A 20,257-nucleotide genomic window follows, 5' to 3' on the forward strand; every position below is an offset into this window, starting at 1 on the left:
ATTGAAAAAATTATAAGCATAAAACTTTTTTTTTAATATTGCTGCCATTAAAAATAAATAGAAACAAAAGTATTCTTTTTTTTAAGTAACAGAATTAAGTGATCAAATTTTATCTAAACCTAATATGGAAAAAAATGCAGGAAAACAGCATAAAAACAATCACAAAAGAAAATTTTAATGCTCTTGAAAAGAAAGCGATCAATCATTTTTCCCGATTGATTAATCTCTACAGTTTCATCACAATTTATTAATTTATAATTATGATGATTTGATTTTTATTAATGATTTGTTTTGATCAATTTTCTATATCATTATGACGTCATCAACTACGGGGTTTAATTCGGATCAATCGTAAGAGCGCATATTAGACATGATGACGAATCACAAGAGATAACAGAGGTGTCTCAGCGAAGTCCGTAGAATATCCGTATGGTAAGCAAGCGGCATTTGATGTTTTCGTTGTCGTCAACGTTTGTTTAGAAGCGTCTGTGATGACGTTTGATCTGCGATTGCAGAAAACATTTCAGATGATTATTGAGGAGTTTTATTAGCCAAATCTTTCCGAATATCCATTGAAAAATTTGAAAGTTGGATGATTTTCAAAGGCCTTTAAAAATTGCTTTGTAAGTAATACGTCAGATATGTTGTTTAGGGTTAAGTGCTGCTACCTATCCTTTGATGAATGGAGAACCTGTTTCGATGCGTTTGACCAATTATAGCGCCCGTTATATTTGCGAAAAGTGGAGGTTTCGAATCTGAGATCTAATCTGATTCATTATCGCAGGAATCGTACCGCCTACGCTCGTCTGGATTTATGTCTAACCAAAACAATGTGTCAAAATTGGTGTTAGTTTTTGGATTTCGTGTCTTTCAGGTAATAAATGGAGATAATTCTCTTCCCCTAATGATAATTTTTAAACAATGGAAGTGATTATTATAATAACCAATGCCGGTAATTATGTCATTATAAGTGTTAATACCTATTAATTGAAATGGTGTATTGAAATTAGTTCAGCTATACTGTAATTAATTTTTTTTTCTTTACCATTTAACTATGACACCGAGTTGAACTTTCAACTGCAGTGCTTGCTATATTTATATTGATTTAAATCAATGAGATAATGGGGGAAATTCTATCATTATGTGACTCGCTAGTGAGCAAATAACGTTTTTAATTAAGTGGTACCACTCATGATTTGCTGATTATTTAAACCAGGGGTCTTCCACACTTGGCCCGCTGGCTATTTGAGGCCCACCAAGCTCCTTGATAATGTGTAGGATAGCCAAATGGCCCATGGGCTTCATTGAAATGTGGCTGTGCTGTGCCAAAGATTGAAGGTGTCTGCTGTAATAGGTGGGCCGTAACTAGGGAGGGCAACAGTCCTGGGTGGCAAAATTTAGACCTGGGTGAACGGCGTTACAATATTATCAAATTTTAAAGTTGTGACGGTGGCAAAAATCCTTGTTACGGTCCTGATACACATTATCAAGTCATTCTCACTAATAAAAGTATGCATTTCAATGTTTAGTTCAACTTGTGTCGCAGCGAGCTGAAGCTACTGCAGTATAGTAATATACTGCTATATATATCAACTACAGTATTATAACTATATATATCAAACTGTTGTTAATCCGGCGCATATCAGACCAAGGTGTGCCGAATTACTGGAAGTCAATTGAAAAGAGACCATTCAAATAATATGAATTTCTATGTAGCAACATGCTGTGACTGGTTTTCCTCTTCCATGCTCCAAGGGAAAATGCTGGGTTACTGGACAGGGCGGACTCGCACACAGCTGGATTATCAAGAGTGTACTGCTCTTGGAAACCATGAGTGATAAAAGTTTGAGAATCACTGGTTTCTAGAGTATCAAAGATTCTAAGCTTTTCATATTCTCTGTAACTTTCAGAAATTGTGCGGAAATAAGAGGTTATCACACGGTATATCTCCTACCCAATTTCAAAGAAAATTGGGGACATTCTTAAGAGTCAGAACACACTGGTTAGGATTTTCATTGTCTGCACTTGCCATTGTTTAATATATCTTATCTTTAAATTCTTTGTTTAGGAGATAGGAATTGAGCTTGTGTTGATCAAATTAATCATGGGAAGATGATTTGCAGCTAATTATAAAGAAAAAAGGTTTGTCGTTGATTGTTACTTCTTTTTATATTGTTAAAAATTTATTTGATATAACATGTTAATCTAAAAAATAACAATCGGGGGTCTATCATGCTAATATAATTATACCTGCATTTCAAATGTGTTTGAGATTTGTGGTGCATTGTGGGATAGATTTGCATCACCACCACTAAAGGTTTATTTTTCTCACACTGTTACTAGCAGTCCCCAAAGTAGAATGTGCCAAAATCTGTGACGTACGTCGCTGAATGAGAACAGTGCTGAACATTCTGCTTTGGGGCTAGCAGTCTTCGTTATCTTTATTTCTATGCCAAGCGGTAGATATAACGCTTGCCCATACATTTTTCGACAAAGCCAAGCGCAACTGAGACAAATTAGTAGAATTGAACATTATTTATCCATTCATCAAGTTGATCATTCTAATGAGTAGAGCCCGGATTATATGCACTAAAAAAGGGGCAAAATATGCTCTAAAAATATGCAAATATGCACTAAAAAATGCAAAAATATGCACTGAAAAATGCAAAAATATGCACTGAAAAATGCAAAAATATGCACTTAAAACTACAAAAATATGCACTTAAAATACAAAATGTGCACTTAAAATACAAAAATGTGCACTTAAAATACTAAAATGTGCACTTTAAATGCCAAAATGTGCACTTAAAATGATAAAAGGGGGAACTTAAAATCCCAAAATATGCATTAAATACTGCAGAATATGCACTAGGAATCTTGAAAAAGTCAAAAATTCCGAAGTATGTACAAAAAATGAGAAAATATGCATTAAAAAAATTACCATGCAAAAAAAAGCAGATGTGTTTTTAAAATGCATCGTTTCTACTTTTAGTTCGTTGTAGTTGCTCAATAACGAAAATACCAGTAACAAAAAATTTCGACACTATTTCTAAAAAAAATTTAACACGACATATCTCTAGAAATAGCCTCACAATAAAACGGCTAATATTCGTAAAATACTTTATAAATATGTATTAATTCACCTGCGGGAAAAAAATCGATATTATAAAAATATTTACTTGAACAATATATTATTTCTATGAACAATATTTATTTGAAAAATTATAAAAAAAAATGTGAGTGAGTTAAATAAACCTTCAAAATATGCACTTATACTGAAAATTCTTTGATTTTATGCATTTATATGCATTAATGCTAAAAAAGGTCAAAATATGCAAAAGCATATGCACATATGCATTTGCATATAATCCGGGCTCTACTAATGAGTAATAATTCTCTGAATTATGTTAATTAACATGATTCAGAGATGACATTATTATTTAAAATGTCATCAAATTACACATAGTGATTGGAAAAATTATTCACACTGATTCATTACAAAGATACCCGCTACTACGATAAATCTATCTCTCTATAATGATTTTTTTTTTCAAGAAAGCAGTTATTTTTCTGGATATTAGGCTGAGGTGATCTCGGAAAGAAAAGTCATCTCGTCTCTGCCAGGACTCTCGAACCCAGGGCCTCTTGCATACCGGACAAGCATGCTACCATCTACACCACTGGAGAGACACTCCAGTGGTGTAGATGTTAGCATGCTTGCCCGGCCTCACCCTGCCTTCCTTATGATGTTTTTTTTGTTTCTTTTTTGTCAAATTCATCTCAATGCATATTATTTTACTAGTAAATCTCTCTATTGGGATATTTTTTCCAGACATTTTGAAATCGCTACAATATGCTTTTCATATCTCATTCAAAATCTACTTCAGTACATTTTTAAACTCGTCTCCAGAGTTTTTTTTCTTAATTAACTCATTTAATGACATCAGTATTTTGTAACCCATTATTTCCAACACTGATAGTGTTAATGAAGTTGTTGGTACTGTTACTTTTTGTGCAGTACACAGAAGTGTAATGCAGTGAACACCCTTACACACACACACTGTATACTCTGTGTACCAATTACAGTGCAAAAAATCTTAGCAAATTTTGTTAGGCAACAAATAAATGTTTTTAATCCTCGAGTGCATTTTCAGATCGTAGTATGAACTCTGATTTAAAAGAGCTGTCAACAACAGTGTAAATTTGGTGGCACTTCCTTTTTATGTTGTGAGAAACAAGCAAATAAATTGTCTAATTAATGATATAAATAAAAGGTTACTTATTCTTGATTTTGTCTTAATATCAAGACTTTAGATAAATATGTAAAAACATGAGAATTTGATGGTGAAGTTTTTGCCAGTCATTTTCAAAATTACTAGCTGTAACTTGTGGCTTCGCTCGCATTGGATTTGGTAATCTGAAAAACTGTTGGCTGATGATTCTTCTATATAACATTTGAATCCCTCATGATTCCCCCCTCTTAGGGATTTAATTTCCAGGAATTCCATTTTAGTCAGTCTCTATATATCATAAAATATAATACCAGCCAAAAAAATTCATATATGTAGCTTCAGCTATTCCAGTTAAAAAGTCTCACCACAGAGAGCATCCCGAGCAAAACTTGAATTTTGAAATTCAAGTTTTGGGAAACGCTTATGGCGTGTGTATACTTTAAAGTATGGTTAGCAGGGTTTAAGCTACAGTAGCATTTTTTGCAAAATGAAAAAAAAAATCTTAGAATGCAAAAGAAGTAGTAGCCAATTTTTGCAAAAATGCGTACAGGAGGTACGAAACGAAAAGACATCCAACCTTAAATCGTTAGCAATGTAGCAATTTGATAAAGCCTTCTCCCTCATTTTCACTTAATTTTTTATCCAGCATAAACCGTGAGGGTTAGACTTTGTATAATGTTGCCCCTGTGTGGGACAGGATAAAGGTGACTTCATAAGCAGGGTGACTCAAGAATGAGTAAATATAATTTGACTATTGAGCACATGCACCTGAGATATAAATAAATACCATATATACTCGTGTATAAGCCGACCTCCCACCTTCAGGACCACCAAATCTGCAATAAATTGAAAACGCTTGTATAAGCCGACCGCAAAAGATATGTTCATTTCAGAGAAATAAAATTCTTATATTTTCATGCAAAATGAATAGCTTATGGGAATTTACAATAGAAAATGATTCAAACTTTTTAATCCTTTTCTTCTAAGTTTCCAAGCTCACCGTAATCCATCAAACATCATAGGGGGTCGGCATCTTCGTTTTTATCTTCATCTGGGCTGTCATTGCCATTGTCACTTTCAAAGAGGATATCATCTTCAGTTCCGTCCATCGCATTGCTGATGCAACATTTTTTGAAGTATCGGATGATAATTTCGGCGAAAACACAGAACTCCACGCCTCGTATACACCCATTGTCACACTAGGCCAATGTCAGGTTTCTTCAAGGCACCACTTTTTGTAGTTTCTTTATCATCGGAACTCTCATTCGATCCACAAATTCCTCAAATAATCTTTGCGAGGATCGTTGATGCTCAGACATCTAAAGGCTTTACAATGAACGCGTTAGCCACCACCAACCAATGATTTTTTCGATTTCTTAGCCTCTGCCTTGGCATTATCGGTTCTGTGGGGTTTGAACATATCCCATACCAATAATGCTGGTTTCTCGGACACTGCTACAAAAATGACTACTGATTGCGGGGGGCGATATTTTCTCATCAAAAACTGACCCGAGTATAAGCCGAGCCCCCCCCCCCCCCCACTTGAGGAACGAATTTTTCCACAAAAAAACTCGGCTTTATATACGGTAAATATTGAAAAATGTGTACCTAAGATTTTTCAAAAAAAAAATCAGAAAATAATAGAACTGATACATTTGTCAGCATCCAAAATGTCATGAGGGCTATATTGAATGCAAGGGAACCAAATTTTCAAATTTGTTCAAAATATTTTCATCCAGCTTCTCTATAAATTTCCTGAAATTGTAAGTGATATTTTTAACATTTCACCTATTTGGTATTTTCTACAAAATTATGATTTTGCTTAACTCTTCTGTGATTTCAACAGCTTTTTCTTTTAGTAGAAATCTTGATGTTGGTACATTTTACATGTGAGTAAATTTTACTCATTTGGAAGTTCTTCAACTTTTGTCTGAGCATGTTGTCTTTTTCTGTTGAATGAGTGTTCTGGCATCAGTCTTCCTCTAAAAATGGTGCTCAAAATGTTCTTTGTATGCCACATTTTCTTGAAAAAGCAACTTCAAACAAATCATATTTTCTCAGGATCTCTAATTTTTTTCTTTCATAAAAGACAGGGTTTTCTTCTTTTTAAGTTTGCTTATGCCATTTTCCTTCATAACATGATCAGTGCTATCCAAAAATATAATCATGAAATGTAATTTCACTCTAAAACCTTAAGGGGAATTTTTTTATTACCATTGAGAAATAACTCTACCAAAAGAAAAAAACCTAGAATTTGAAGGAGTATTTTCACTCATCAACAAAATTTTGAGGAGTAAAATTGAATTTTGATACAGGAATCACACATCTAGATATGCATTGGTAAACACTGCACATGATGTTCACCAAACAAAATGGAAATGTCATTTCAACTGCCTGCAAGACAATTGGCAAACTGAAATTTATCATTGTAGAAAATATGTTGAATTTCAGTTTGTCAGTTGTCTTGCATCCAATTCAAATGAAATTTTTATTCCATGAGTCAATCAAACACCGTCTTTTTCCTTCTGTCAAATTAATGAAGAACTCTTTCCAAAACAAAGAAATGAATGGAAGGGCAAATGCAAGAAATGAATATAAGGGCAAACAAGAAATGAATGGAAGGGCAAACAAGAAATGAATGGAAGGGCAAACAAGAAATGAATGGAAGGGCAAACAAGAAATGAATGGAAGGGCAAACAAGAAATGAATGGAAGGGCAAACAAGAAATGAATGGAAGGGCAAACAAGAAATGAATGGAAGGGCAAACACAAGAAATGAAGAATGAAATATCTCTCTTTACATTAGCATGTCTACCAACAAGAATTTGGATCTTCAAGTCCCTGAAAAGTTAGCGATGGAATATTACACAAAAAAATGTGCTTGGCTCCCAAGACATTTTTTGGCTTGCACCGAATTTTTTTTCCAATTTGTCAAACCCTGATACACTTATCTTAAAAGTATGATTATGAACTTGTACCAGAAATGATATGACATTTTCCATTAAAAATATTTTAAATTGCAAATGTGTATTTTCTGCAAGTACCAATTTATGTTTTTGCAATTATCTATACTAATTTTAATGAAGTGATACTAATAGTTCTTTTCTTTTTCATCCAGGTTATTCCAGTTACTAGAAGCAGATGGTTATGGTGACTGTCATATCTCTGGTGCCAAAGGGATTTTTCAGCCATGCATAGTATGATAATTATTCTGTTTGCATAGATAAATTTTTGTACCTTGTTAACACAAATTTGTTAATTTTATATGTGTGCTATTAACATCACACAATCTCCATTTAAATTGAATGCCATGTTATAAAGTTTACGATAATGATGAGTCATCTAATGCTCAATTATTTGTTCATTTAATGATAATTGGTCATCTGGGTACATTTAGTATGGGAGCATAAGATGACTACATCTATTGATGTGATTCACAAATGACTGGTTGAAAAATAGGGGAGGCTGATAAAAGTTTTTATTGATAGGAGTATAAAATTTAAATTAACTCTGAATGTTTTTCCTCCTAAAAATAGTTTCAACTTAAATTTAGAAGAAAGCAGATTTAACAAGAAATCATTTGCTTAATCTTGAGAGAAGAAAATAACTGTAATTATATACTAATATATTTATCTAATAAAATACCACATTGTATATAAAGCAAACTGTTCCCTTCTTGTAATTTCACAATAATACTGAGATAATAATAATGCATGTATTTCTATTTTTATATACAACTTTATTGTATAGGGTTGGGCATGGAAAATTGACCTGCCCCCATTTCATGAAAATTGCACCCATATTCTTGTTCTTTTAGATTTCAATGAAATATCAAATAGATAACCATTATGACTGGAGAAACCATGAGACACCCAGGCTTTGTCATAAGAAACAACGTAAGCACTTCTGCCCCCGAGGGGGGGGACCAAGGCATCTCTGGCAAAATTATCCATTATGACTGCAGACTTAAAAAGCCAAAGACACATTTGGTAGAGACAGATAAGATAAATCTTATCTATTGTGGTGTTAGAAGTATTTGTGCAATTGAGGTGGACCAGTTTTTTATGCATAGCCCTGAATGCATTAAATAAAAATCAGATCTGTGAGCCTTAGGTTTTTAATGGTAAAGTAAAACTTTTCCCACAGCAAAGTGATAAGAGTCTGAAAAATGATTTCATTTTAGGCTTTATGTTATGTTATCAGTAAATAATTAATTGAAAATGCACTGTGTGAAAAGTATTTTTTCACTGTAAAAAATTATAATTAGTTAATTAATGTAATTCTCAGTTATTTCTCCTTTCTGTAAAAGAGTTTACTGTATTACACTTTTGAATACTACACAAAAGTATCAATTTGATGATATTGATATATATATATATTACTTTTTTTGGTACAATGTGATACTTCATAAACATAAATTGTACATCACAAATCATAATTCAGTGTTATTCTTACATTTCCTCTGGTCAGCTCATAGTGAGGTATTTAGAATCATGCAAAAATTCACTGTTCACATGTCAAACTCTGGCCCTAAAAACATAGTTTGTATGATTTGACTGTTTTATGTGTAATTTAACTTTGGAAACTAATAAATAAATTTGAAAAAAAAAATTGGGAAACATCAAAGAGGAGATGAGCATGCCAGAAATACCCATATTTTCTGACGTTCCCAAAAATTCAAGTCACAGATTCCAAAAAATTCTTGAATTTCTGGACTTTAAGAATTAGAAATTCTTAGAGTTTTCTGCATTTCAGGATTCTTTGTGTTTTCGAACTATGTTGAAGATAGCTCAAAATTCACACGTTTACTTTAGCTACCATTTATTTTAGTTTATTGCAAATATCAGCTACTTAGTAATCTTTCTTCTAGCTTAAGTGAGCTAAATGTAAAAATTTGTAGACTGCAAAGTGTTTTTGTATTATAGTAGACTCTCTGTAATCTGGCACATATCAGACCTGGGGTACACCGGATTATATACCGAAAATGCTGGATTTGGGTACTGGTTAGGTCTTTGAAAAAACAATTCATCCAAATTATGTAAGCCACTGTATGCCAGATTTTTATTAACAAAATGCATGCAATGCAAAAAATGAACTGAACTTTAAATATCAATTTAAAATATTGTATATTTTATAAATTTATTGAAATGAGTTTTCATGATAAACCTACCTGTTAAAACTACCATTGTTTGTTTAACAAAATAGGCAATTATACCTGACTGTATTATTCCACTGGAACAAAAAAAAAAAACTGGTTGCACAGGGCGTATTCCTTGGCAAGGTCAACCAACTTCCAAAACACATTTCCTAAGCTTTTTAATAATCTCATTTTTTAAAAACAAAAGTTAATGTTTTATACTTCCATTTCGACTGCAAAGACATTGCACACACAAAAGAAACAACAGCTGTAGACAAGACACTATCACAAATGATGGAGACTGAGAATCAAATCAAAGACTGAACTGTATAGATGTTATGGATTACAATACAGAGTATTGTTCAGTGTTGTTTTCCGTTAAGTAGCAGATAGATAAATGTGCAAAACACAGCACTGAATTTACTGATGATAATTAGCTTAGAGCAATGATTAAATGCTCAATTTTCATTATCAAATTTCTGGGCAAAGCATGTGTGCTATAGTGAAAGCTGTCATTTTATTCCAATTTGCATATTTAAGGTTTTGGAAACCATACCTATACAGAGAGACTTGGACTTGTTTGAAGGAAGTGCAGAAAAGAGTTACTGTGCTCTTGTTGGTGCTCAGGGCTTAAGCTATGAAGAAAGACTTCGTTTTTTGAGTATGTTTACATTGGAAGAATGCAGGTGTCTGGGAATGTTATCGAAGGGCTCAACGGTTTTAACAGGATGGATAAGATGGACCATGAATTATTAATATGGCGTCAATCAACTGCTTTGACAAGAGGACACCAGTATCAATTGGTAAGGGACAATTCAAGGTTGGGGTGTCGTAAGGAGTTTTTTCCCTGATAGGGTTGTGGATTAATGGAATAGCTTATCTCTGGGGGTAGTAAATTCCAGCACAATTGTCACGTTTAGGAAGAAATATGATAAGCATATTGGCGTAAATCGAGAAGTTATCCTTACTTACATAAGACAACCATAATTATTTTTTATGGGCATTGTATTGTATTTTACCATGTGCAGCTGTTCTCACATTTCATTCATGTTCATTCTCCTCGTTTTCATGCTCATGCAAGTCTTGAATTATCCCACTTCTGACACCAAATTGTTCCGAACAATATCCACAATATTTCGAGATTACAAAACAAAAAGTGATTAGACGAACAAACACAGATTTATTTACAGAACTGCAATTTACAAGCTAATTAGAGAGCGAACAACTTTCTTGCAAAGTTCAATCACAACTGACTTTTCGTAGTCTCTCTCTTATTCTCATTCTCCTATCATCCTAATAACACTTTTTATAGACTCAGAGAAATTTCTCAATAGTTCTCATTGTCCCTGGAAAATGGTGCTACTGTCTGGAGGGGTGGGGAATCTTCTGGAATGTTCTCTGCCAATCATACTTCTTTGCGATAAATAGAAACCAGTATCAACTGCCGTTGCCAACAGAAGATTGTTTTTTTTGAGAGAGAGACCTTCTAAAAAATCAATTGTGCCATCTTTTATCTATAGGTCATAATAATAGATAATTTTTAGTTTTTATAATTCTATTTTTAATTAGGTGGCTGTATTTTAGAGAAATATATGAAAACCCTATTTGTTATGGGCATCTTTTTTCAGCCACCTTATTGGACATTTGCCTGTTGTGGTCTTGTGTTTATTCAGTATTCAATATAGATTGATGTCAGTTCTCTGAATGTATTGTGACCCTTATTAAACTTCATTTTTCCCAACTTGCCAGGAATGGGCCAAACTCTCATATTCAAAAAGCTGGTGTTTCTCAATGTTTACAGCATGGTGGCTAATGGTGGGATTAGATGTATAGCCTAACGATACAGTGAAATGTTCCTGAAACAATAGTCGATATAACGATAAATACAGTCAAATCTTGTTATAACGAACTCCAAGAGACTGGAGGAATCACTTCATTATAGCGAAATTTCATTATAAAAGAATTCAAGGTTTTTTACATTGTTCCTATGTGAACTTATCTGGGGGATTAGAAAAGTTTTACCACTATAACAGTATTTATTAAAACTGGAATCGACTGCATATATGCAACAATATTTTTTAAAATCCTGTTTGGAATTCATTTAGTCTAATCTTAAATGTCTCGATACACCAATATTTCCTTTCTACAATAAATCCCCCCATAACAATATTTTTCAAGGGGTTTTGAAACTGCTACTACAATTTTTTTATATCTGGTTTTAAATGGCCTTCAATATATTTTTAAATTCTTCTTCACGTTTTGATTTCCAAGGATGTCCAATAACATTGTTATTTTGCTTTGCCAGATCCCATAAAGTGTTAAGTTATGGTATTGCTACTTTCTTTTTAGTATGCCACTTCCTGGTCAAAATGAATGCAACCCTGTTTTATAACAAAAATATTCTAAGGCTTGTTGAAAGATAGAAATTTATTCTATTGTAAAATCTAATATGAAAGAGAAACAGTAAAAACAATTAATGCATCAGTTTTAAAACAATCATTTCAACTGTTTTGGTTTCAGAACTTTGGGTTAGTTTTGACTTGTTAAAACCAGTTTTTGGCTAGCATCCTAGTCGAAATTTGTTTTTGATTGGCCAAAATTGCAACTCTGGTTAAAAGGTATTAATAAATAAGAGAAAATGGGTGAGAAAGGGGGAAAAGTTTTTTGCATTATCTATATCATAGATGAAATAAACCTGAGAATATTTTTATTTTTAGTTATTTAGTATATTTGATTAATTTGGTTAAATGAAGCTAATTTTTTACAGTTGACAAGTATTATTTGGAATAAGTTTAGATGAAATTTAATTACATCAACAAAGTACTGCACCTTTTTTTCGAATTTGTGGGAGCCATTGGATGTCATCAGCAAAGTGGTTTCTGTGTACCACAGCAATTGAGGATGGATTTCTTTATTTATTCAGACTGCAGATGAGACAGTTGTGGTTTACACGTTGATTTTCTGCATTCCTGGGTGCAAATATGAGCTGATCTCACATTCGTGGGAGCAAAATAGTTGCTCCCCTGAAAACGGACAGCCCAACACCATAATGCTAGCAAAACACAAATATTCAGTCGTCTGCCACTTTCACTTTCAACTTGGAAGATGCATGGCAGCATTTTATCGAACACATGGAAATGTGTGTCTCAAATATCATAAATACTTCAGGCATGTGTGCATACATCGGGGCTTCATAAATCTTGAATACTGGGGTCGCCATGGGGACTAAAAAATTAGGATTGGTGTCTAAAATTTTTTATATGTGGTTACTGAATTACAGTCAGGACAACATGAAAGTTTTTTGAATTCATATAAGGGTATCTATCGACATGGAAGGGGGTTGCTATGTCCTGAAAAAGTTTAGAACAAACATGATTTTTCAACCTGTTTTTCTTGGAAAAATAAAATGATTAACTCGAAAAATTTTCTGCTGCTGCCTAGATTTTTTGTGATTTGCTACACACAAGCCCTGTGATTATCACAAACACTTCCATGCATGCACCATTTTTATTAAGAAATTTTCAGAAATGTGTAAAAGGTGCATTTTTTGTCATAGTTTTAGCCTTATTCTGACCCTCATTAAACATACTGACACTTTGTGCAACTGCTTAATATGGTAATGCATTGCAATTCATAGGCTTTACACAATTTTTGATAACATTCATTAACCTTTTTGCCACAGGCCAGCTTATTTTTAAAATTGGTGATTGAAGTTGAATTTTTGATGAAATTTTAGAGATGGTATGATAAGACACTCCATATCAATCATGCACTTCGACTACATTTCTCACTCTGCTGTCCCCTTTATCCACACCAAACATTGACACTAGCTCCACCTAATTTCCCTCATTTCCATTTTGCATGTGTGCACTGTTTTGGAGCATTCTTGACTATGGTGCCATCACTTTATTTGCTACCTTTGTATGATTACTAATCTTTTAACCATAGTTTGTGTACTTAAAACTACATCTGCATTTAGAAAAATAAAACATGTAATAGTATTTCACATAAGTAAATACAGAAAGTGTCCATTTCCCCCAGGACCCTGTTTGTCAAAAACTTGCCAACCCTGATGGGATTAAAATTATAATCCATTAGCAAAAATTTCTTATATTTGAAGATTCTTGTGTTTCCAGGTTTGCATAAATATTTATCTGCTTTAGAGTGAGATAGATGGCTTTTTTCTCAGCCCAAGATATCAAGAAAACAGTTATTTTCTGGATATGCTGAGGTTAAGAAAAGTCATCACGTCTCCGCCAAGACTCGAACCCAAGCCCTCTTGCATACCAGGCAAGCATGCTACCATTTACGCCACTAGAGACATGACCCTGCCTTCCTTATTTCACGCCGTGAGGTGCTGAAGTAGAGGCATTAGCGTGGGACGGTTTAGAGTGAGATAGATGGCTTTTTTTCAGCCCGCGATATCAAGAAAACAGTTATTTTCCGGATATTATGCTGAGGTGAACTCTCCTTGATATCTCGGGCTGAGAAAAAAGCCATCTATCTCACTCTAAACTGTCCCACCCGGGGGCCATTTCTCGAAGTTAAGAGAGGCTACTAATGCCTCTACTTCAGCACCTCATGCCACAAGTCGTGAAATAAGGAAGGCAGGGTCATGTCTCCAGTGGTGTAGATGATAGCATGCTTGCCTGGTATGCAAGAGGGCCTGGGTTCGAGTCCCGGCAAAGACGTGATTACTTTTCTTTCCAAGTTCACCTCAGCATAATATCCGGAAAGTAACTGTTTCCTTGATATTTATCTGGTATTTTCAAAATTTTTTATGTTTATTGTGTAAGCTTATACTGAAAGTTGCTTTTAGAAAATAACGTGGCTGGTTTTTGTACCGGGTGTCCACATTAGCTATATTTTTCCTGATATATATGAGACCTAGTTGATAAATGTATTTATTGCATTAAATGTCAACTACGCTTGAAACAACGGTGCAAATTTATATACAGTAAAACTTCCATTAACCGTCACCGTCCGGACCAGGGTCGTGACGGATAACAGAAATCTCTTAGTACATATGTACAGTAACATGATTTCACTATGGGCTGAAAATGAAAATAGAATCCTTTAAAAGTGAATAATACATATTGTATTTAATTTTACAAAATGATCAATATAAACTTTAATATAAGGTCAGCCCAAGCACTGTGGCGACATTGAAAATAACATCCATTATGTTGCATCTCTTCCAAAATTCTTTGACAGTCAGATGAAAGCAAGCCTTCGATAAAAGCTCTTCTGTAACGTCACTACATATTTTCATTTGGTACAAATACATTCCTAGTCCATGGGTTGGATAAGTGGAGTTGTATTTTCTGGGAGAAAGAGCTATGTTATTTTGCCATCAATCACTTTTGAGTTCACAAGGGGGTTGTGTCAGGGCATTGTCCATTAACAGCAGTGCTTCCTACTGCAACTGTTTTTTGGCAATATGAACTCTAACTTGAGGCACGAAAACGTTGTGGAACCATTCTGAAAAATTTTTTTGGTTCATCCAAGCACTTTTTTGGGCATAATAGTTCACAGGCAATACGTTCATATGAAATTTTCGAAAGCACACAGTTTTTTGGATTTACAAATTACAAGCAGGGGTAATCTATGATTGCCGGTGGCATTTGAGAAACCATAGCAGTGATCCAATATTTTTGGACCTTAAAACCTGGGCCTGTTTTTTCTGTATTTTTTTTAGACGATGATGATAACAGAAACTGGCAGTTAATCAAAGTTTTACTGTAATGCACTTTATGACTGTAAATGATAAATGAAAAATATAGCTCATGCATTATGATACAATATGAGTGTCCATCACTTTGCATTATTAATTGGTTCTGCAATTTTTTTCTTAGAAGGATAAATTGATCATTCTTAATTGACATGTCATGTCATCTTCAATCGGGTGATAAATGGATGGGTTCTGATGATGACAGGGTAAAAACTTTTTCAATTAAAAAAATTGCAATTGTTTCAACTGACATCTTTGTCTCTACGGGAAAATTACTGTAGCAAGCCATAGAATTCTAAATATCCCTTGTAAATATGACAATTTTAGTCCAGGATAATTTTCTTTAATTAAAATTCTGATAGCAATGCTGATGTTTGCAGAGTGAAATGTAACCTCTGATGAGTGAAATGTAAAGATTTCATTCACATATTTTGTGATTTTAACCATGTCATATCTTTGATTTGCAAGCTCATTTTTTGGATCAAAATCAATCCTATTGTAAATTTATAATTTCTGATTCCTTAAATCAAGTTTTCAAAATTGTGTTATGGTGGAGGCTTTCATGGCCAATGTTCAATGAGTTACAATCAGTTTCCAGGCAGTTAGGCCATGGTCTTAGGCATTTTCTTCCTGATGTTTTGCCCACATCTGTGGTAGGCATTTTCTGAGGTTAATCACATGTAGGTTTCTGCGACAAGGGAGAAAGGCATCATAGATTTTGCTTGTCCCAGAAACCTATGTGTTTAACCTCAGATGATGCCTGCCACAGATGTGGGTAAAACGTCATTAAAAAATGCCTTTGACCATGGCCTAATAGCCCGGAAATCATTTATTACTCCCTGTGTTATAGTGAAATTGCATAAAGTGAAATCATATGAAGCAAGGGTAACCTGTACATGTACACATGCAACTTCATTTTTCAAAATGTATGTATACATTTTGGAAATTTTAGTCCAAATTTAGACTAAATGTGCATTGAAATTGTGTGCTGCCATTTCTCTTTGTGATCAATATTTATTCAAAATGAATTAAATTTCTCATTTGCTGAGGTGAGTATGTGTATGTTTAATGCCAATGATGATGAAGGTAAGTTATTAGCAGGTTCTGTTAATTATCCAGTTTTGTGGACATGACTTCTTCAATATATGGAATGAAAAATATATTCTTCCTAATATATGGTGAGATTGCCTGGTAAATGTTGCTTTAAAAAAGTGCATCAGTCACAAAGGAACGGCAAGTTAATGGATATATGCAGTGTAAAAAACACCAGATGTTGCTTACTGTGTACTTTAATATGTGTATGATTGTGATATTCCACAGGTTTGTGGCCTTGAGAACTACAAAGAGACAATTACGAAAATTTAAGTGAGCTAAGAAAAGAAAATCAACATCTATTTTTCAAGATTTCCAGACATCTGTGCATGTGAGTTGCACAATGAGTTATTCTGGAATGAATTACCATGACAACTGTCCGCCACCTCCAGGTGTGGATTATGATCGTAACTTTCCTGTACAAAGAGATCGAGATGTGCAGCAACAACAACAACCACCACCGCCTCCGCCACCACAACAGCAGCAGCAACAACAGCAAAGAGACCGAGATAGGAATAGACGGCATGAACAGAGGTACCGTGACTACAGTAGGGAAGAACGGTATAGTAGTTACGGGGACAGGGAAAATGAATATGATTGTGATGAATCGTATGGAAGAAGAAGCAGGTATCAAGACAGAAGGAGTAGCAGCAGCGGCCATGAAGACAGAGAAAGAGATGACAGGCGATCTTTCAGAGAGCATAGGTATAGGGATCATGATCGAGACAGGGGCAGGGAGCGTGATAGTGACAGAGGAAGAGATAAAGACCATTCCTGGGAAAGGAGTAGGAATTGGGATAGAGACTCTGAAAGAGATCGCAATTGGGATAGAGAATCAGACAGGGATCGTGGAAGAGGAGACGAATGGCGGGAAGAAATTCCTAACAACACTATCATGATAAAAAGCCTTGGTCCTGAAGTTACGGAAAATGATATTCGAAATGAAATTGTGCGTTGCGGCTTAAAACCAAAAGATGTGCGTTTGATGAGGAAGAGAGATTCTGGGGGTTCCCGGGGTTTTGCATTTGTTGAATTCAATCTGTTATCTGAGGCTGTGCGATGGAAGGAGCTCACGCAAGGTCTGGTTTTTTTTGATGGGTTTAACAGATCCACTTTGCACTATAGTATCCCTAAGGATAGTGGATCTGATCGTGGCTATTTGAGCAAAGCTGATTGGTCTTGCAGTAAGTGTGGGGTTAATAATTTTAGACGGAGAGAACTATGTTTCAAGTGCAATGCTCCACGAGATGATCCAGACATTTCTTCGATTCCTGCTGATGGAGGGGATGAAGTAAGCACATATCCATCAAACACATTGCTTTTCCGTAACCTTGATGTGCTTACTACAGAAGAACGGGTACTGTCTATGTTAGGGCAAATAACCATGCTTCCAATAAAAAGCCTGCGAGTCGCAAAGGACTCTGTGACAAACACTTCCAGAGGTTTTGCATTTGTTGAGTTGCATTCCACTTCAGAGGCTACCCAACTTCATGATTTGCTTGTGTCAATGAATGGCAAATTTTTTGTTGATGGCAGACAAGTTACAGTGTCTTATGCTCGCCGGTCTTTGACAGCTATGAATGGCTCAGTTAGTGCCAATGCTGCAAGTGTGGCTTTGGCAGCTGCACAATGGACTAACCAAGATACCAGTAACGATCAAATAAATTCTAGCACTGAAGGTACTGCCCTAGCACCAATTGCACCTAGTAAAGCTCCTGCTATTGATTTAGGTACAGTTGTAGTGGACAGTTTAATTTATCGAGTTTATCCTGTTCCAGACATATCTTCATATAGGTATGATGAATCCTCTGGGTTTTACTATGACCCATCCACTGGTCTTTACTATGATTCCAATTCCAGATATTATTATAATTCTGAAGCTCAACAGTACATGTATTGGGATGGAGAAAAGCAAACTTACTTGCCTGCACCATCAGCTGTCTCTTCATCCTCAGAGGGTAATGCCCTTGCTGCCGCATCAGGAGACCCATCTCGTTATTTGTCACACACAACCAGTGCTCCAGCAGTACTGATAGCAGCTGCCACTGTAGCAGCAGCACCGCCAAAGTCAGCTGAGGAAATAGCTGAAATGAAATCTAGTGCAAACGCTGCCAAAAAAGAAGAAGCATTATCTCAAGACAAGTGTAAAGACAACAAAGTAACAAAATCGCAGGAAAAAGTGAAAATTGCCAAGAAAATAGCCAAAGAAATGGAAAAGTGGGCAAAGACTTTGAACCAAAAGAAAGAAAATGCAAAGATGGGCATGGCAGCCATGTCACCTCAAACAGATTTTCAGTTCACATCCCCATCATCAGCTGATGCTGGTTTTGCTGTTATGGAAAAGAGGACCAGCAGTGCTGAAAGAAATGCCTTGATAGCTGAGGTTCTGAGAAAGACTGAAGAAGACAGCAAGTTTGGTATTCCAGTGTCAGAGTCAGATAAGCCTATATTAGTTGCAGCATATGGGGGTGAAAGTGATTCAGAACCAGAAGGAGAATCGCTTGGAGATGGGTCAGTTGCTTATAATGTGATGAAAGCTGAAGAATTGAAAATGACTGACTGGTCAAAACTTGCATGTTTGATGTGCAAGCGACAGTTTCCAACTCGAGATGCTTTACTTAGACACCAGCAGCTGTCAGATTTGCATAAACAAAATCTTGAAGCTATAAAACTCACAAAGCTGACTCCAAAACAAGTAGAAGATTTGGAGAGGCAAGAAAGAGATGCAGGTTACAGAGATCGTGCCAAAGAGCGACGTCAGAAATTCGGGCAGCCAGATGAACCACCAATGAATCGTCTTAAAGCTAGGTATCTCAGAGACAGAGAAGAGCAAATGTCCAAAACTCCAGAGCAACCTACAAAGAGTGGGATTGGTGAGGATAATATTGGGAACAAAATGTTGAAGGCCATGGGCTGGAGCGAAGGCCAAGGCCTGGGGAAATCTGGTCAGGGTATGTCTGGAATCATAGAAGTTCAACAGAGAGCAAAAACTGCAGGTCTGGGCATGAAGGGTTCGACATATGGTGTTACTGCAGGTGACTCGTATAAAGAGGCAGTCAAAAAAGCAATGCAAGCGAGGTTCAAAGAAATATCAGATTAGCAATCGTATCTGTCCTCTTCTCAAGCACAACACCACTTAGTTTAAAAGGGAGAAATACTCTTCATATGCACATAGGTGTTACTAACTACTATCTGTTCTCTTATTTTTTCCCTATCAACACCAAAATTTGGGGGTCGGGAAAAGTTCACATCATTGTATTAAAAATGCAAAATTCATGTTTTTCATGTTCTGTTCAACATTACAATCGTTGCCTATGCTATACTGTTTGCAAGATTATCGATGTGATAAAAAATGAGGAAAGAATGTATCGAGATCAACTAATCATACACTTGAAATGTTATGAATTGAAACGAAAAAATAAAAAATGGGGGTTGAGGAGCATTTACTTAGACACCTGGTTGGCCTTTCTTCCAATGATTTCAATGTGGTTACTAGGAAAAATGTTATCATTTGTTTATATAGAACTTTACACTTCTTAGTATGAGCTTCATAGTGCAGCAGAGAGCAAAGCAACAGGAAGTAAAAAGAGCAGAGATATGACAGCAAAAATGAATTCCTATTCACTCGTGCATAGTGACGCAGTGTGTCACAACGCCAAATTCCTAAACACAATCATATAGGAATTTGTGTTTGTTATGGCAATTCTGCTCTTTCTCTCTTCTCCATTGCTTTTCTTTCCCCTGCACCATGTTTTCAACTGTAGTTTTTGATAACTACGAGAAATCAGTTACAGCAAAAGATGTTATACAATAGCACCTCCCTTAATTAATGTAACTGGAACTGAGACAGCCTCCATCACATTTTGGGAAAGAAATTCAGTTGAGATTGAAATCATTGCAAAATTATGTATATTTTGCATACTTAATTGAGGCATATTGTATCACTCCATGGCTTCACAAATCCAGGATTGTCATGGGGACTAAAAAATTGGTATTGTTTAAAATTTTCCTTGAGCAGTTACTAAATTGGAGTCTGAGAGGCCAACAAAAAATTTTAAGAATTTAT

General features: G+C 35.1%; 1 protein-coding gene across 2 annotated transcripts; it reads left to right on the plus strand.

The window, feature by feature from the left end:
* Nucleotides 1-409: 409 nt before the first annotated feature.
* LOC149070148 (RNA-binding protein 5-like) lies at nt 410-19,641 on the plus strand. 2 transcript variants are annotated; one of them, XM_089249874.1, is made up of 5 exons: nt 419-623; nt 785-874; nt 2,069-2,142; nt 7,350-7,428; nt 16,420-19,641. In XM_089249874.1, the coding sequence occupies exon 5, from the start codon at nt 16,535-16,537 to the stop codon at nt 19,289-19,291; it is 2,757 nt and encodes a 918-aa protein (XP_089106000.1). In that variant the 5' UTR covers nt 419-623; nt 785-874; nt 2,069-2,142; nt 7,350-7,428; nt 16,420-16,534; the 3' UTR covers nt 19,292-19,641. The 2 variants fall into 2 exon arrangements, with proteins under 2 accessions (XP_089105998.1, XP_089106000.1); XM_089249872.1 differs by having other exon boundaries at nt 410-874.
* Nucleotides 19,642-20,257: the final 616 nt, after the last annotated feature.

The sequence above is a fragment of the Pholcus phalangioides genome, unplaced genomic scaffold, assembly GCF_987345545.1.
Source record: "Pholcus phalangioides strain wild (caught in Gottingen) unplaced genomic scaffold, Ppha-v1.0 ptg000022l_1, whole genome shotgun sequence".
NCBI classification, from domain to species: Eukaryota; Metazoa; Arthropoda; class Arachnida; order Araneae; family Pholcidae; genus Pholcus; species Pholcus phalangioides.

What these genes read in the sequence shown, in the direction of transcription:
- LOC149070148 (XM_089249872.1), top strand. Translation starts at nt 16,535, where the DNA reads ATGAGTTATTCTGGAATGAATTACCATGACAACTGTCCGCCACCTCCA.